At 45.1% G+C, this 20,024-nt stretch overlaps 1 protein-coding gene across 2 annotated transcripts in view; it reads right to left on the reverse strand.

Moving 5' to 3' along the window:
• The window catches only part of LOC139546611 (ubiquitin-conjugating enzyme E2 E3-like), a 54,251-nt gene extending 35,735 nt beyond the window's left edge, over positions 1 to 18,516 (reverse strand). Inside the window, exons 1-3 of one of the 2 annotated variants that reach the window (XM_071355192.1) lie at positions 18,261 to 18,516; positions 16,854 to 17,061; positions 15,111 to 15,161 (exon numbers count right to left, since the gene is read on the reverse strand). In XM_071355192.1, the coding sequence (XP_071211293.1) occupies positions 15,111 to 15,161; positions 16,854 to 17,050 (248 nt within the window). In that variant the 5' untranslated portion in view covers positions 17,051 to 17,061; positions 18,261 to 18,516. Of the gene's footprint in view, positions 1 to 15,110; positions 15,162 to 16,853; positions 17,062 to 18,063 lie in introns of both variants that reach the window. The other variant, XM_071355193.1, reaches the window with a different exon arrangement.
• Positions 18,517 to 20,024: the final 1,508 nt, after the last annotated feature.

A 20,024-nucleotide genomic window follows, 5' to 3' on the forward strand; every position in this document is an offset into this window, starting at 1 on the left:
GGGTTCCTACTCCAGCTGGAGCTCTACCTGGCAGCTGTTCAGCCGGCCCCTTCGGGACGCGAGAGAGTGAGCGCCTTCATCTCCTGCCTGACTGGAAAAGCCCTGGAGTGGGCCAACGCCATCTGGGGAAGAGAAGGCCCGACTCTGGATGACTACGAGGACTTCTCAGTTTTTGATCATCCACCTGAAGGGAGAGCGGCGGGAGAGCGATTGATCCATTTGAGACAGGGGATGAGGAGCGCTCAGGAGTTCGCACTGGACTTCAGAACTCTGGCCGCTGGTGCGGGATGGAATGAGCGGGCCCTGATCGACCACTACAGGTGTAGTTTACGAGAGGACGTTCGTAGGGAGCTAGCCTGCAGGGACACCACTCTCAACCTGGACCAGCTGGTGGACTTGTCTATCCGGCTGGATAACCTGTTGGCCTCCCACGGACGTCTAGATCGGGGTCCGTCCGTTCCATTTCCCAGCACCTTGGATCCAACACCGATGGAGTTGGGAGGGGCTGCTATGAGGGGGGCCGGAGGGGGGACCATTCCCTGCACCAGCTGTGGCCGCAGAGGGAACACTGCTGGTCGGTGCTGGGGTGGTTCTCCAGGAAGTCGAGGTAGCAGGCGGAGCACTGGTGGGTCATCCCAGGTGAGTAGGCACACAACTCACCCAGAGCCCCCTGTTGCACACATGTGGTTACCTATAGAATTTCCTGAGTTTTCCCCGCATTCCCAGCATAAGGCGCTAGTAGATTCAGGCGCAGCTGGGAACTTTATTGACTGCTCCTTGGCACATAGATTAGGGATCCCTATTGTTCCTGTGGATGTTCCCTTACCTGTACATGCCTTAGATAGTCGTCCTTTGGGGTCGGGGCTAATTAGGGAGGTCACAGCTCCCATTACTATGATAACGCAGGGGGGTCACGAGGAGAGAATTAGTCTCTTCCTGATCAACTCTCCTGCTTTTCCTGTTGTGTTGGGCCTTCCCTGGTTGGCCTCTCATGATCCTATTATTTCGTGGCAACAGAGGGCTCTCAAGTGATGGTCCTGTCAGTGTTCAGGGAGGTGTGTAGGTGTTTCCTTAGGTGCCACTACGGTGGAAAGTCCAAACCAGGTTTCCACCATGCACATTCCCCCCGAATATGCCGAGTTGGCACTCGCCTTTTGTAAAAAGAAGGCGACTCAATTACCATCCCATCGACAGGGGGATTGTGCGATAAATCTCCAAGTAGGCGCTGCACTTCCCAGGAGTCACGTGTATCCTCTGTCACAGGAGGAGACAGCGGCTATGGAAACATATGTCGCCGAATCTCTGGGACAGGGATACATTCGGCCTTCCACTTCACCTGTCTCCTCGAGTTTCTTTTTTGTGAAGAAGAAGGATGGAGGTTTACGCCCGTGTATTGACTATCGAGGTTTAAATCAGATTACGGTAAAATACAGTTACCCGCTACCTCTCATCGCCAGTATGACAGAGTCATTGCACGGGGCGCGCTTCTTCACTAAATTGGACCTCAGGAGGGCTTACAACCTGGTGCGTATCCGGGGAGGGAATGAGTGGAAGACGGCATTTAGTACCACTTCTGGGCACTATGAGTACCTCGTCATGCCGTATGGGTTAATGAATGCTCCATCAGTCTTCCAATCCTTTGTGGATGAGATTTTCAGGGACCTGCACAGGCAGGGTGTAGTGGTGTATATAGATGACATTCTAATATACTCCACTACCCGTGCCGAGCATGTGTCCCTTGTGCGCAGGGTGCTTGGTCGACTGTTGGAGCGTGACCTATACGTCAAGGCGGAGAAATGTCTGTTCTTCCAACAGTCCGTCTCCTTCCTAGGGTACCGCTTTTCCGCATCAGGGGTGGAGATGGAAAATGACCGCATTTCAGCCGTGCGTAATTGGCCGACTCCAACCACGGTAAAGGAGGTGCAGCAGTTCTTAGGGTTTGCCAACTACTACCGGAGGTTTATCCGGGGCTTTGGTCAGGTAGCGGCTCCCATTACCTCCTTGCTGAAGGGGGGACCGGTGCGACTGCAGTGGTCAGCTGGGGCGGACAGGGCTTTTGGTCACCTGAAGGCTCTGTTTACCTCGGCTCCCGTACTGGCTCATCCTGATCCCTCCTTGGCATTCATAGTAGAGGTGGACGCATCCGAGGCTGGGATAGGAGCTGTGCTGTCTCAGCGCTCGGGTACGCCACCGAAGCTCTGCCCCTGTGCTTTCTTTTCGAAGAAGCTCAGCCCGGCGGAGCGAAGCTATGATGTGGGGGACCGGGAGCTGTTGGCTGTTGTCAAGGATCTGAAGGCGTGAAGGCATTTGCTTGAGGTGGCTAAACACCCTTTCCTCATTTGGACTGACCACCGCAATCTGGAGTACATCCGGGCGGCGAAGAGAATGAACCCTCGCCAGGCAAGGTGGGCCATGTTTTTCACCCGCTTCGTTTTCACCCTATCCTACAAACCAGGTTCCCAGAACGTTAAGGCAGACGCACTGTCCCGGCTGTATGATACAGAGGAGCGGTCCACGGATCCCACTCCCATAATTCCAGCTTCTCGCCTGGTGGCACCGGTGGTATGGGAGGTGGACGCGGACATCGAGCAGGCGTCACGTGCAGAGCCCACTCCCCCTGAGTGTCCAGCTGGGCGTCTGTACGTTCCGTTTGATGTCCGCGATCGTTTGATCTGTTGGGCTCACATGTCACCCTCCTCTGGTCATCTGCCCAGAGGGAAATTACAACCCCTTCCCGTTCCACAACGACCGTGGTCACACCTATCGATGGATTTCGTGACGGATCTTCCCCCGTCGCGGGGTAACACCACGATCCTGGTCATTGTGGATCGGTTTTCTAAGTCCTGCCATCTCCTTCCTTTGCCCGGTCTCCCTACGGCTCTACAGACTGCGGAGGCCCTGTTCACCCACGTATTCCGGCACTACGGGGTGCCTGAGGATATAGTTTCTGATCGGGGTCCCCAATTTACGTCTAGAGTCTGGAGGGCGTTTATGGAACGCCTGGGGGTCTCGGTCAGCCTTACCTCAGGTTTCCACCCCGAGAGTAACGGTCAGGTGGAGAGAGTCAACCAGGATGTGGGTAGGTTTCTGCGGTCCTATTGCCAGGACCGGCCGGGGGAGTGGACGGTTTACATCCCCTGGGCGGAGATGGCCCAAAACTCCCTCCGCCACTCCTCTACCAACCTATCACCGTTTCAGTGTGTGCTGGGTTATCAGCCGGTCCTGGCACCATGGCATCAGAGCCAGATCGAGGCTCCTGCGGTGGATGAATGGTTTCGGCACTCGGCGGAGACATGGAACGCTGCCCATGTGCGGCTACAACGGGCCGTCAGGAGGCAAAAGGCGAGTGCCGACCGCCACCGCAGTGAGGCCCCGATCGGGTCTGGCTCTCGACCCGAAACCTGCCCCTTCACCTGCCCTGCCGGAAGCTGGGTCCGCGGTTTGTGGGGCCATTTAAAGTCCTGAGGAGACTGAACGAGGTTTGTTATAGGTTACAACTCCCCCCTGATTATTGTATTAACCCCTCGTTCCACGTGTCTCTCCTCAGGCCGGTGGTGGCTGGTCCGCTCCAGCAGTCTGAGGTGCGGGAGGTTCCTCCGCCCCCTCTGGACATCGAGGGGGTCCCGGCGTATACCGTACGAGCCATCATGGACTCACCTCGTGGAGTGGAAGGGGTACGGCCCGGAGGAGAGATGCTGGGTACCGGTGGAGGACATCCTAGATCCTTCATTGCTACAGGAGTTTCACCGTCTCCACCCGGATCGCCCTGCGTCCCGTCCTCCGGGTCGTCCCTGAGGCCGGTGTCGGCGCGCTGCTGGAGCCGTGCGTCAAGGGGGGGTACTGTCATGACTTCCGCCGAAGTCGGCCCCTCTCCTTGTTGTAGGTGCTAGTTTGTATGTATTTTCCTTATTGGAATATTGCTTGTTTGTTTTATTTGAGTAAACTCAGTTGTTTTGCTCTAACCTGTGTCCTGCGCCTGCCTCCGCTACATCTCTGCACCCAATGACAATGGCATGACAAGGCTTCTATTCCGTGTTTTATCAGAGTAATGGGCTCTGAGCAGAGGAGGGGGGAGGGAATCATACTGGGACAGCCAGCTCACTCAGGAGACCCTGTAGAGGGGGTAGGGAGGGCGGAGGGAGAGGAGCAGCCAGGAACAGCCAGCCGAAAGCCTACTCCTGAGACACTGGATTCAGACAGAGCAAGGGGCCAGCCGCCTAGCAAATTACATTAGGGATATACTCCATTGGGATTAAAGGGCGGGGGAGCACAAGCATGATAGAGATAAAGAATCATTATCTATATTTACCATGTCTGGGGGAACTAATGCCGGACCGGCTTCACATACCATCCAAGGCAGTAGTAAGAATCTATCTTTAAGAAAAACCCAGGCTTTCATATTACATTCCCCAAACAGCAATCAGGATTCACTCATTTATATTATGCAGGTTAGATAGTCTCTTTTTGTAAGCCTTTAAAACAGGATGATGTCATCCAGTAACACTAACAAGAGAGATAGAGGTTGGTGAGCTACTGCAAGTGACTGACCCAGGCTAGGTCCTCATACTACACCCTTCCCCTGAAGTGTGCAGTTGCACACTCCCTCCCCATCATCGATTTAAAAGTATAGGATTGGTGTAAGTATTGGCTGGAAGGAGTTTCCACCATTTGTAAGTCAATGAGAGGAAGTGTGTAGGTGCCCACTTCAGAAGACGTGTGGATAATAGGGATCCAGATTGTAGTCCTGTCCAGTGTCCAGTCACAGTCAGGCCCAGACTACAGGACATTCGCCAGAAGGTCAGACTGTAATGTAAAACACCCTCGTCCCCCTGTGGGACAAGCTAAGGGTAATTCATTCACAAACAATTAATTAGAGGCAAAGCAAGGCCTCACACAGGTGACGCTAATACGCTGAATGAATCACTCAGATCAGAGGCAACAAAGACAACATAACACACTTCAACAACACATCAAGTGTGTGATAATTAATGGGGGGAGGTGGAGAAACGCCCTATAGAGAGGTGTGGGAAGGGCAGAGGGCAGTTTGATGGGGCACAGGGGCAGACAGGGTGTGTGTGTGTTTCTGCTGGGTAATTTTGTGCCACAGCAAACCCCAGTGGGACTCTGATAGCAGCCAGCCAGGGCAGGTCCAGCCAGATAAATAGTATTACTGTCATCTCAGGAGTAAATGTGTGTTTGAAAGGCAGTCAGCACAGAGAATGTAGAAAGACTACAGAGAGGAAGGAAGAGCCGGGACTGGAGTGGACAGCAATTTTACTTTAGGAAGGGAATGGAGTGGACAGCAGTTTTACCTTACAAAGGGACTGGAGTGGACAGCAGTTTTACTTTAGGAAGGGAATGGAGTGGACAGCAGTTTTACCTTACAAAGGGACTGGAGGGACAGCAGTTTTACCTTAGGAAGGGAATGGAGTGGACAGCAGTTTTACATTACAAAGGGACTGGAGGGACAGCAGTTTTACTTTAGGAAGGGAATGGAGTGGACAGCAGTTTTACCTTACAAAGGGACTGGAGGGACAGCAGTTTTACCTTAGGAAGGGAATGGAGTGGACAGCAGTTTTACCTTACAAAGGGACTGGAGTGGACATCAGTTTTACTTTAGGAAGGGACTGGAGTGGACAGCAGTCTTACTTTAGGAAGGGAATGGAGTGGACAGCAGTTTTACTTTAGGAAGGGACTGGAGTGGACAGCAGTTTTACCTTACAAAGGGACTGGAGTGGACAGCAGTTTTACCTTAGGAAGGGAATGGAGTGGACAGCAGTTTTACTTTAGGAAGGGACTAGAGTGGACAGCAGTTTTACTTTAGGAAGGGAATGGAGTGGACATCAGTTTTACTTTAGGAAGGGAATGGAGTGGACAGCAGTTTTACTTTAGGAAGGGAATGGAGTGGACAGCAGTTTTACTTTAGGAAGGGAATGGAGTGGACAGCAGTTTTACTTTAGGAAGGGAATGGAGTGGACAGCAGTTTTACTTTAGGAAGGGACAAGTGGAAGGTATGGACAGCAGTTTTACTTTAGGAAGGGACTGGAGTGGACAGCAGTTTTACTTTAGGAAGGGAATGGAGTGGACAGCAGTTTTACTTTAGGAAGGGACTGGAGTGGACAGCAGTTTTACTTTAGGAAGGGAATGGAGTGGACAGCAGTTTTACTTTAGGAAGGGACTGGAGTGGACAGCAGTTTTACTTTAGGAAGGGAATGGAGTGGACAGCAGTTTTACTTTAGGAAGGGACTGGAGTGGACAGCAGTTTTACTTTAGGAAGGGAATGGAGTGGACAGCAGTTTTACTTTAGGAAGGGAATGGAGTGGACAGCAGTTTTACTTTAGGAAGGGAATGGAGTGGACAGCAGTTTTACTTTAGGAAGGGACTGGAGTGGACAGCAGTTTTACTTTAGGAAGGGAATGGAGTGGACAGCAGTTTTACTTTAGGAAGGGACTGGAGTGGACAGCAGTTTTACTTTAGGAAGGGAATGGAGTGGACAGCAGTTTTACTTTAGGAAGGGACTGGAGTGGACAGCAGTTTTACTTTAGGAAGAGAATGGAGTGGACAGCAGTTTTACTTTAGGAAGGGACTGGAGTGGACAGCAGTTTTACTTTAGGAAGGGAATGGAGTGGACAGCAGTTTTACTTTAGGAAGGGACTGGAGTGGACAGCAGTTTTACCTTACAAAGGGACTGGAGTGGACAGCAGTTTTACCTTAGCAAGGGACTGGAGTGGACAGCAGTTTTACTTTAGGAAGGGACTGGAGTGGACAGCGGTTTTACTTTAGGAAGGGACTGGAGTGGACATCAGTTGTACCTTACAAAAGGTCTGGAGTGGACAGCAGTTTTTATTTATTTATTTGTTATTTTTATTTCATCTTTATTTAACCAGGTAGGCCAGTTGAGAACAAGTTCTCATTTACAACTGCGACCTGGCCAAGATAAAGCAAAAGAGTGCGACAAAAACAACACAGTTACACATGGGATAAACAAACATACAGTCAATAACACAATAGAAAAATGTGTATACAGTGTGTGCAAATTAAGTAAGGAGGTAAGGCAATAAATAGGCCAATAGTGGCAAAGTAATTACAATTTAGCAATTTACACTGGAGTGATATATGTACAGATGATGTAGAAAGTAGAAAGTAGAAATACTGGTGTGCAAAAGAGCAGAAAAACAAAAACAAATATGGGGATGAGGTAGGTAGTTGGTTGGATGGGCTATTTACAGATGGGCTGTGTACAGCTGCAGCGATCGGTAAGCTGCTCTGACAGCTGACGCTTAAAGTTAGTTAGGGAGATATAAGTCTCCAACTTCAGTGATTCTTACAATTCGTTCCAGTCACTGGCAGCAGAGAACTGGAAGGAAAGGCGGCCTATAAGGAGGTGTTGGCTTTGGGGATGACCAGTGAAATATACCTGCTGGAGCACGTGCTACGGGTGGGTGTTGCTATGGTGACCAGTGAGCTGAGATAGCTGAGACCTAGCAAAGACTTACAGATGACCTGGAGCCAGTGGGTTTGGCGACGAATATGTAGCGAGGACCAGCCAACGAGAGCATACAGGTCGCAGTGGTGGGTAGTATATGGGGCTTTGGTGACAAAACGGATGGCACTGTGATAGACTGCATCCAATTTGCTGAGTAGAGTGTTGGAGGCTATTTTGTAAATGACATCGCCAAAGTCAAGGATTGGTAGGAAAGTCAGTTTTACGAGGGTATGTTTGGCAGCATGAGTGAAGGAGGCTTTGTTGTGAAATAGGAAGCCGATTCTAGATTTAACTTTGGATTGGAGATGTTTAATATGAGTCTGGAAGGAGAGTTTACAGTCTAGCCAGACACCTAGGTATTTATAGTTGTCCACATATTCTAAGTCAGAACCGTCCAGAGTAGTGATGCTAGTTGGGCGGGCGGGTGAGGGAAGAGATTGGTTGAAGAGCATGCATTTCATTGTACTAGCTTTACCTTAGGAATGGACTGGATTGGACAGCACTTTTACATTATAAAGGGACTGAAGTGGACAGCAGTCTTACCTTAGGAAGGGACTGGAGTGGACAGCAGTTTTACATTACAAAGGAACTGAAGTGGACAGCAGTTTTACCTTAGGAAGGGACTGGAGTGGACAGCAGTTTTACCTTAAGAAGGAAGTGGACAGCAGTTTTACCTTAAGAAGGGAGTGGACAGTAGTTTTACCTTAAAACCTCTTTGGGCTAGGGGGCAGTATTTTGACGTCCGGATGAAAAGCGTGCCCAAAGTAAACTGTCTGTTACTCAGGCCCAGAAGCTAGGATATGCATATAATTGGTAGATTTGGATAGAAAACACTCTAAAGTTTATAAAACTGTTAGGACAGCAGTTTTACCTTAAGAAGGAAGTGGACAGCAGTTTAACCTTAAGAAGGAAGTGGACAGCAGTTTAACCTTAAGAAGGAAGTGGATAGCAGTTTTACCTTAAGAAGGAAGTGGACAGCAGTTTAACCTTAAGAAGGAAGTGGACAGCAGTTTAACCTTAAGAAGGAAGTGGACAGCAGTTTAACCTTAAGAAGGGAGTGGACAGCAGTTTAACCTTAAGAAGGGAGTGGACAGCAGTTTAACCTTAAGAAGGAAGTGGACAGCAGTTTAACCTTAAGAAGGGAGTGGACAGCAGTTTAACCTTAAGAAGGGAGTGGACAGCAGTTTTACCTTAAGAAGGGAGTGGACAGCAGTTTAACCTTAAGAAGGGAGTGGACAGCAGTTTAACCTTAAGAAGGGAGTGGACAGCAGTTTAACCTTAAGAAGGGAGTGGACAGCAGTTTAACCTTAAGAAGGAAGTGGACAGCAGTTTTACCTTAAGAAGGAAGTGGACAGCAGTTTTACCTTAAGAAGGGAGTGGACAGCAGTTTTACCTTAAGAAGGAAGTGGACAGCAGTTTTACCTTAAGAAGGAAGTGGACAGCAGTTGTACCTTAAGAAGGAAGTGGACAGCAGTTTTACCTTAAGAAGGGAGTGGACAGCAGTTTTACCTTAAGAAGGAAGTGGACAGCAGTTTAACCTTAAGAAGGGAGTGGACAGCAGTTTAACCTTAAGAAGGGAGTGGACAGCAGTTTAACTTTAAGAAGGGAGTGGACAGCAGTTTAACCTTAAGAAGGAAGTGGACAGCAGTTTAACCTTAAGAAGGAAGTGGACAGCAGTTTTACCTTAAGAAGGAAGTGGACAGCAGTTTTACCTTAAGAAGGAAGTGGACAGCAGTTTTACCTTAAGAAGGGAGTGGACAGCAGTTTAACCTTAAGAAGGGAGTGGACAGCAGTTTAACCTTAAGAAGGGAGTGGACAGCAGTTTTACCTTAAGAAGGAAGTGGACAGCAGTTTTACCTTAAGAAGGGAGTGGACAGCAGTTTTACTTTAAGAAGGAAGTGGACAGCAGTTTAACCTTAAGAAGGAAGTGGACAGCAGTTTTACCTTAAGAAGGGAGTGGACAGCAGTTTAACCTTAAGAAGGAAGTGGACAGCAGTTTTACCTTAAGAAGGAAGTGGACAGCAGTTTTACCTTAAGAAGGAAGTGGACAGCAGTTTTACCTTAAGAAGGAAGTGGACAGCAGTTTTACCTTAAGAAGGAAGTGGACAGCAGTTTTACCTTAAGAAGGAAGTGGACAGCAGTTTTACCTTAAGAAGGGAGTGGACAGCAGTTTTACCTTAAGAAGGAAGTGGACAGCAGTTTAACCTTAAGAAGGAAGTGGACAGCAGTTTTACCTTAAGAAGGGAGTGGACAGCAGTTTAACCTTAAGAAGGGAGTGGACAGCAGTTTAACCTTAAGAAGGGAGTGGACAGCAGTTTAACCTTAAGAAGGGAGTGGACAGCAGTTTAACCTTAAGAAGGAAGTGGACAGCAGTTTTACATTAAGAAGGAAGTGGACAGCAGTTTTACCTTAAGAAGGGAGTGGACAGCAGTTTTACCTTAAGAAGGGAGTGGACAGCAGTTTAACCTTAAGAAGGGAGTGGACAGCAGTTTAACCTTAAGAAGGGAGTGGACAGCAGTTTAACCTTAAGAAGGAAGTGGACAGCAGTTTAACCTTAAGAAGGAAGTGGACAGCAGTTTAACCTTAAGAAGGAACTGGTGGTACTGACAGATAATAATAAACTAACAACACATGCCATAGCTTCTATTGAAATATGAGTATACGATTCCTGAGGGGATTGAACACATAAAGCCACACAAAGCATGACAGGTATAGAGTGCAGGTTGACGTTTATTGTCATGAGTCTTGTCCTGGGGGCAGAACTCTTAGATAGGCCAACTGCAAAGTCAAAATTGGCTATATTGTAAAAATTCCTGAAAACTAAAATTAGCTTTTTGGTCTAAATTTAAGTTTGGGTCATGCATTAGGGTTAGCAGTGTGGTTAAGGTTAGGGTTAGGTTTAAAATCAGATTTGAGGAATTTGTCTGTGCCAACTAGTGATCACTCTGCAGAGTTGCTTCCAGGACAAGAAAAATGCTAACCTGCGTGCTATGACAGGACAGAACAACATTTTCACTGTCCTGGGGGTGAGGGAGACAGGGGGGAGTGAAGCGGGGAGGGGGGATTGAAGGGGTGAGAAGGGGGATAGAGGGGGTGACTCTTTGGCCTATGTGTACGTGGCAGTGGGGACAGTCTTACACTGTGTGACCCCACAGTAATGCAGGGTAGAATGTCCAAGACGCCTACCACAGCTGACACAGATCAGGCAGTAACTGACGGACTGCCAGCAGCAGGCGATTACCAACTAACTCTGGTTCATATCAGATCTGTGCATCAAACCTTAATGACACGTTCCAGCCTAAAGGGTTCCAAAAGGGTTCTTCAGCTGTCCCAATAGGAGAACCCTTCTTGGTTTCAGGTAGAACCATTTTGGGTTCTAAGTAGAACCCTCTTTGGAAAGGGTTCTACATGGATCCCAAAAGGGTTCTACCTGGAACCAAAAAGGGTGCTTCTAAGGGTTCTCCTATGCGGACAGCCGAAGATAGCACCTTTTCTTCTAAGAGTGTAGAGCTTTCTTTAAATGTTTATTCAAGGTAGATCAGCTTGGATGAACAGGGCAGAGAAATCAGCATTATATTTCTTCATGGCCCATTCTACATGCACTGCTTGCTTTAGGTGTAATAATGACAAGATACATAGAATACAGCTGAAGGGTACAATGTGTGTAGAGTTTCTCTGGTTGAGCCTGTTCTATAGTGATACACACTAACATTGCTTCCTTCCTGATCTGTTTCTGAACTAGACTATATGCAGAAAATAATCACCAATTACTGAACTAATCTACCAATTATATACAAATGAGATTGTTTGAATAAATGAATGGAACATGTATAAATAAGATGGAGAAGGCCTTTTCATAATTTGTCTAAATGATTCTTCAACAGTATCCCTCTAGAAACCAGATGATGAAAAGGATGAATTCTACCCGCTGTCTTCTAACAAGAGTAGAGGTAGGTGCGGCCAGACGGTGAAATTGAACCTGCCACGCAGAATAAACTATCAATACACAATGCAAGCTAACAAGAAGAACGGCTCCAATGTATTGTATCTAAAAATGTATTGTATCTAAAAATGTATTGTATCTAAAAATGTATTGTATCTAAAAATCAAAAAATTGTATCTTGTATATAACAAAGGAAGTCACATTGAGATTGACATGTCTGTTTCAAGTAAGCCCTGACTGGATATGCAGTGCAGATGCAGAAGTCCTCTGCTACAATGTGTTCACTCTCACTAGAAATTCCATGGCTATTAGCACTTTGTCCTTTTGAAGAAGAAGTGAGCAGAGCGCACGTTGTAAACCAATACCAGGAAGACAGGCGCGGGAAGGATCGCATGCCAGGTACATTACAAACAGAGCAGACTAGACTGTACAGTTGATGTACTTTATAGTAGCTTTAATTCATTTAGTCATGTAGTCATGTAGATGTGTCTCCTTTTCTAAAGGAGTATACATCCCCATATATGTCCTTTGCTCATAAACATGTGTGTTTATGTTTGGTCAGACAGGTCTGCATGGTGTTTCATCAATAGCAGTGCTTCTCTGCATTACTATCCAATAGCATCGGCATAAACATTAAAACCATCATCGATCAGGTTACTGAATATGAATAGACTAGAATAGGTTCCTAGAGGGAACATCACTACACTGGGTGGACCAGCATCACAGAGGTCATGTTTTAATTCATCTGTTTAAGAATGGCATTCAGCTCCATTAAGTCTGTAATTCTTAGCATCAAATTGCAGGAGAGCTTGCCCGTGGATTAGTGTGTGTGTGTGTGTGTGTGTGTGTGTGTGTGTGTGTGTGTGTGTGTGTGTGTGTGTGTGTGTGTGTGTGTGTGTGTGTGTGTGTGTGTGTGTGTGTGTGTGTGTGTGTGTGTGTGTGTGTGTGTGTGTGTGTGTGTGTGTGTGTGTGTGTGTGGTGTGTGTGTGTGGTGTGTGTGTGTGTGTGTCAATTTGGAGTTCACAAGGGCCTAAGGTGAAAGAACAAGGAAAATATTTGATAGTTGATACTGCAACCAAAACCAACAACAATGAACTAGGCTATCTAAACCAACTGAAATTAGAGCCAAGTTGTGGGCCAAGGCACTATCAAGGCAGTGAGCCGAAATGTGATGCATTACCATCAAACCACTGTAATGTCCCAGGCAGCCTCCAGGTAAATGCACTGGCCACTGGGGATGTGTGTCCCAGGCAGCCTCCAGGTAAATGTGTGCACTGTATAGGGAACAGCGTGCTATTTGGAACACAACCAGAGACTGACTGTCCAATTGACTGAAAGGGGATTCATGAGCCACGCATGCACACACCATGACAGCAGTGCTGATCTAGGATCAGGTCTCCCTTGTCCATTTAATCATATTTGTTATAATCTAAAAGGAAAAACTGATCCTATATCAGCACTCCTACTCAAAGTGCACAGCACAGAGTGAAGGATAAGACCGAGAAAGGTCCTACATTGTCAATTACCATTATCAAAGGTTGTCTCAGGAATGCCCTAGTTGTGCCAGGGCAGGATATCGATCCCCGTTTCAATTCAGAAGACACGGTGTGGGCTGGAGCTCACCACTACCGCATCAACACAACAGGCAGAGGAGGAGCACACATTCACCCACATCATGCTGATCTGTGGTCCATGATCCACGACCACATGTTCACAGGGACACAGTGATCTAATGTACATCTCAGTGAGGCAGTCTTGCATGGCGAAGGTTAACTTAACCTATGCATACATGCAACATCAGCATTTTAGAAAACAGGGGTGTATTCACGAGGAACCAAACAGAAGCAAACAGAAGCAAATGGAACGATTTAGGGAGGCACCTACCTGAATATTTCCAATAGAAACTCTTGTTTCGGTTGCAAAACTTTTTACGTTTGGAGTAAACCGTTTCCATTGCGAAACGTTTTGGACTAATTACACCCCAGAATGTTTGTCCAAAGACGTTTCTTATAAATGTCTCTTGACTAAAGGTAGCGGGCTCTACATCAACCCCTATGACACCACAGTAAGTGATTCTATTCTAAAACCACAAACCTGGAGTCAAAGGAATTCATGTCGGAGGTTAGTTTTAAGTTTAGTTTATTAGGATCCACATTTGCTGTCACACATGCAGCAGCTACTCTTACTGGGGTCCACTTAAACATAAAATACATGACAGTGAAATATTGGTGTAACGTGAATCATCTCTATATAAGAGAGGGGCTTTCAAAGAGGCAGTGGGCACGGTGAGGTTTGTTTAGCAGGAAATAATGAATGGTTGCAGCCCAATAGAGGGGTGAAGGGGCTAGTCTGAAGAATGCCAGAACCCCCATTTAAGTCCTGGGTCTAGAGAACAAAACAAAGACCATATGTCATAGTGCCACTTCATGAATATGTTCTAGAAGGACATTACCGGGCTGGGGTCAAAGTCATTAGAGCCAATACACTTAATGACAGAATGAAACCCAATTTCAGAGGCATAACTCAAACTCTGTCTGTAATTTCTCCTTGGTTGAAGACATTTCAAATGCAACAACAACAAAAATTATGAAAATACAACTGTCAGTATCTGTGCAATAGTGGTTTGGATAAAGAACATTTGCACACCCCAGTAAGCAAAGTATTGTACGTTTATCAAATCGCATGACTGCAATTGAATTTCAGAAGACTCAAGGATGACAAAAGGGCATTCAAGAATCTAAACAGACAATTTTTTCTCTCTCCAAAAGACTTGTATAACAGCAAACAGTTGTTTAACAGCAAACAGTTGTTTAACAGCAAACAGTAAGACTTGTTTAACAGCTAAAAAGTATGAAGCAAAATTATTCAGCGGTCATCCAAAAACATAAAATCATACATTCTCTAATTTAACTGAATCTGCAGCATCCCATCTGCTTTATAAAAACATATCCATGTCAACTCTGTTATAGACACATATCTATGTCAACTCTGTTATAGACACATATCTATGTCAACTCTGTTATAGACACATATCTATGTCAACTCTGTTATAGACACATATCTATGTCAACTCTGTTATAGACACATATCTATGTCAACTCTGTTATAGACACATATCTATGTCAACTCCGTTATGAACACATATCTATGTCAACTCTGTTATAGACACATATCTATGTCAACTCCGTTATAAACACATACTGTATCTATGCCAACTCTGTTATAAACACATAACTGTCAACTCTGTCATAAACGCGTATTTGTGTCAACTCCGTTATAAAGGCATATCTATGTCAAACTCGTTACAACAGATGGAATCTAAATGGACAGAGATCAACAGCATGTAGGATGGAATCGCTGAATCAAAGACAGTCTGCATAAATGCAGCATCTGTTGCATTATTGAAAACATGACAGTGCAAAAACCATAGCTAAACATCAATTATTTAACACGTCAAAAACCATCAAACCAGACCATCCTCTTCGTCTCTGCTTTGAAGCCAGGCATTGAAATAATATGAATGTCCTTTTAAAACATTTTAATAAGACAAGTAATACAACAAGTTCAAATAAATATCTGCAACAGTTTTGTGTGACAGCAGAACACATAACTGACAGCCTTCAGCCTCATCCAAAAAAGAGCATAAACAGAATAAAAATGAATATGAAATCTTTGCGATACCTGCAGTTAGGTGGTGGATCCAGAGTGATCTCAGCAAGCTCCTTCTGGATTCTGTGGGAAATAAATGATACATGTGTTGGAGCTATGAGAAGAGGGCTGTGAGAGAAGAGACTCAACAGCACTAGACGAGAGCAGCCCTATAGGGATGAACAATACACACAAAAAAAATTACCAAGGATAAAAACACAGCAAAGTCAACAGACTTGTTTCTATTGTGGACCTCGCTGTCAGAGAGAGAGAGAAATGAGAGAGGAGAAGAGAAGAGATTTTACAGCACTAAACTAGAGTAGCCATGTAGACTAGGGACTTACACTGCCCTCTACCAATGTAGCTCTAACTGCACGGCTCTCTCTCTCTCTATATATCTCTCCCTCCCTCTCTCTCTCTCTCTCTCTGCTCAGCTAACATGGCTGCTTCCTCTTTGTTCTCCCAGGCAGAACCCGAAGCCCAAAACAGCAAAACTTTCTCTCCTTCGTTTCTTCCCATCCGTTCACCCCAAAACAACACTCTCACCCCCAGCACAAAGCTAGCTCCCCTCACCTCCAACCCCGCCACTCATCCACCCGTTCCAGTCACATTAAGCACAAAAGATTTTCTTTTAAAGCTTATATGCAAATGAGGCAAAGAGGGAGAGGGAGGGGGGAGGACCTTGGGTATATTTGACAAGGGCTTTAAACCAGAGAGAGCTGCGTAGGGGGCTGTTACTAAAGCATTATTAACAGTTCGTAAGGGAGAAAAAGGGGAGGATTTTGACATACTTGCCTTTAAATACATTTCTATTCTGGTCTACTGTTAGTGTTTGATACATATACTAAAGGGGCAATCTGCAGTTGCTACATCCATTTTAGGACTTATAAATTAATGATATGTTCCCACTGATTTTTGAAGAACACAACTCCATTGTTTGTAAACAACTTAAATGTAAACAAACACTATATAACCTTAAAACATGGTTGAAACTATCATTTCAATATCATGGATGGTCAGTCCGTGTGCATCCATAGCGCTGTCCTTGAATTTGAAAGTGATTCCATTTCTCCAGCCCCATTCCTCAGCTTTTGAATGAAACAGGGGCGGGGTTAAGGCTTGATTATTGTGTTTTTTAAATTTATTTTACCTTTATTTAACTAGGCAAGTCAGTTAAGAACAAATTCTTATTTTCAATGACGGCCTAGGAACAGTGGGTTAACTGCCTTGTTCAGGGGCAGAACGACAGATTTTTAGATCGGGGATCCTCGGGGATCCTTTCGGTTACTAGTCCAACGCTCTAACCACTAGCCTACCTGCCGCCGTTTCAACTGCTGATTGACACTTTAAGGGCTATGGTGTAGATGATTCTGTTTATTTTTGAAGTTCAGATTAGATTGAAAAGTGCTAAACATTTATGTATGTTAAAGTGGCTATCTTCCTCTCACACAACATGAAATATTGTGACATGATAAGGAGAATAGGTCACTATCAATACTTCACGAAACCTTGATCAAACAACTTAATAATAAAGCCTTTACTACATATGATAATGTAGTACAATGGCTGTAGTTTTTAATAATCTTATTTGGTACATGAATAATAGATTAAAAGAAATGGCTCCTATCATAATAGGATTTGTGACTCAAAGGATTAAAGCATTATAAATTAACCATAATTCTTACATTAGGCTACTCAGTTTAGCAGAAGGATGTAGGCTACAGTAATTATGAATTATTCCAAATTGGAAGAAGACAGTGATAATGAAGACATCACCTTTTAGCACTAGTGGACAACTTGGCGGTAGTCTTGTTGGATAATTTGGTGGGTTTCTTCTGTTGCTGAGGGGGTGTGGCGGGCTGCTGTTTTCTCTCAGGCTCCGGCACCGCCGGGTCTCTCTGGTCCGCATCAGAACTACCACTGCTGGTGCTTGGACTCTCATCATCTGACCGCCCTTGTCTTTCACTGGACATTTTGATTCCCCCTATGAAGAAAGAACAGAAAAGTTATGCACTGTTTCAATAACTGGGATACCTACATCATAACTTTGGATAATAACATGGTCATAGGCTACAGCTAATCGATAACTGCATTGAATCTACGCATGATGTTATTGTAGCTGTGATTATTGATATCCAGCCGAGAGAGATAGGTGTTGCTCATCATCAGACTTGTAGGTTAGCTCCTCAACTTTACATAACTCACTGGACTGGTAGACCCCTTTGTGGGTTGGTTTGTAACCTACATGAGTAGGCCTATTCAGGCCTATGTCCTGTCTGTCAATTTGATGGTTGGATGTTGAGCATTACTGAGTATTCATCAAAAGTTATTTAGAAACAAAAGCTTTAAACTATTTATACATAATATCCATTAGAGTACTTTATTTAAATCACTGTAATTTTGATGGACAAACGATGTTCTTTATGATTCCATAATCCATAATGGTCACACCACACGTCTATATCAAGCTATATGGTTAGATAAGGGTCACCAAATCATTCCATTAGCTCGATACAATTGGCTTTTAATAATCCCCTTATAGACCCATAACACGCGTGCAAATATTGTTACATTATCGCAGTGTATTTGAAGCCTTGTGGTCGGTAATAAAAGAAGGCTCGGATTCAATCCTTGTGACTAATGACCAGGGTACTATACCTTCGTTTTAGGGTGAGTTCCCGAATGATTTAGCTGTCAAAAGCCAAGCAATAGAAAACAATGATACAAAACACTCCTAGCCTACAACATAGCCACCATCAGACAAATATTGGTTTGGAGAATAGGAATGAAGAGCTGCAAGGAAAGCATAATTGCACCTATTTGCAGCAAGGGGGCTCGCAAGACAGGCAGGCGAGCTAAATAAAACATAGCATGTTTCTCTCACTTTAGGAGACCATTATTATACGTCTATACCCGACGAATAGGAGCATATCGACTATAAGTCAATTGACGCATTCTAAGGATCAGTACATGTTTCGAATCCGACCTTAGAGTCCTTTGTAGATCGGCAAGGTTTGTTATGGTAGGAGACTCCAGTATCAGCATGGTGTACCAAGTCAACTGATGCATGAAGTCAGTTCTGAGCAAGCTCCCTCTAACACGACAGCGCTGAAAAAAACAAGAAAGGACGATCTTTCTCCACCTAAACTAGACTCTCCCGGGTCCTTGGAGCTTGTTCTTTACCTTTAGCGTGGTCTCGTCCTGATTTAGGCCGGGTAGGAGTGTTAAAAATCCGGTGGAATTGTAGCCGGGAAGACGACGAGCTCCGGCCAAGCTGTGAACATTGGAGAATCGGAAGGAGAGGAGGTGCTGCATTACTTAGAAGAGACAGGTGGCGCTGCAGAGCGAGTGAGTCAATCGTTGCTTTGGGTCTATTGAGATTGAGACAGGGGGATCTGTTTCACTCTCACCTCCAAACGATGGTCATGGAGCAAACAGCAGGAAATTTACTGGCTGTCACTACTTGCAGTCCTCTGAGTGAAGGAGCATATGTAGGACTATTATTTTGTTGTTTTGGGGGCTTCAAAACAGCGGAGGGGAATACATAATACAGGTTTGAACAACGCTTGTTATGTGTCACTACAGTTGGATACAATGTTGCCTTGTGGAAGTTTTCTGTGATGATTGCCTTGACTGCAGCTGTGCACGGAACGAGAACGGATCCATTGTATATAGACAAAGCTATAATGTATCCCTTTGGGAACAAGTTGAAGATTGCCAAATACTTCTGAATTTATAACATATGTATTACCTTCTGCATTTGTTTTTCTATAACGGAACATGTATATATTTTACATTATATGTTAATAATTCATATCCTATAATATCTTCATTGAATTAATTTTAAATGTTTATCATAATTGGATAATTGAATTGAACTGATCTTATTTGAATAGGCTTGCAGTAGGTACAGTTCTATTGATTGCTTCTCACAGCACTTTACTAGTGCTGTATTCATTCTTTCATTCATTCATCCATCCATTAGTTATTTGATTCATTAATTCAAAGGCAAATAAAGCACCTGTGTTAACTGTGTGATATAGTAAACTATTGCTGGGTCTTGAATGGGCACTGTCTCCAAGGCCAGGTTACCCAGGTGTAGTATGAGATATTTAAAGGTTGACGGCGGAAGCATGAAATAATTAGTCTGGCTGACACCTAACTTGAAGTCCTCCTGGCTTCCACGTGAGTCGAGACAGCCAGGCTATGAAAGAATATCCAACAACCACAAACATTTGCTTATGAATAGTCCTACCTCTCTGCACTACACCCATTCAAAGGAATGCCATGACAGCTTGACAGGGTGTTAACATGAAGAACACAGGAGTCAGAAATAAGTCATAAACTGTTGTGGCAGGTTGGAATGTACAGATGTCAGCCACTTACTCAGAGGGAAAAGAGTTGAAACTGTTGCTACTTCAGCAGCTTCCACAGGATACATGTGCAAACAGGAGGATTAGTTGCAACTTGTGACACCCAGCAGATGACCACATAGTTGATTGATAGAGGGGGGAACACATTATCAGTAAATTATTTGCCAAGTTCTTGTCATACCATTGTGATAAAAAGATTGTAGAAATGCCACCATTGATTAGTGTAGGATTCAGAATCAGCTACAATACGTTGTGATGGCTCCTTCACAGAATCTAGAGGTGAAATCAGAAAGGAAGATCATTTAGTTTGGCTGTGTGGCTAGCTCCCAAGAGGAGAGGAGAGGAGAGGAGAGGAGAGGAGAGGAGAGGAGAGGAGAGGAGAGGAGAGGAGAGGAGAGGAGAGGAGAGGAGAGGAGAGGAGAGGAGAGGAGAGGAGAGGAGAGGAGAGGAGAGGAGAGAGCGAGTGCCTGACGTCTGGGCCTTATCGTCTGTGACAGCTCACTGACAGCAGGGAAAGGAAAGGAAAGGAAAACAGAGTTTTCTAATAGATGTGATGAAAGTGAATTACAAGGCT

Source organism: Salvelinus alpinus, chromosome 20 (assembly GCF_045679555.1).
Source record: "Salvelinus alpinus chromosome 20, SLU_Salpinus.1, whole genome shotgun sequence".
NCBI classification, from domain to species: Eukaryota; Metazoa; Chordata; class Actinopteri; order Salmoniformes; family Salmonidae; genus Salvelinus; species Salvelinus alpinus.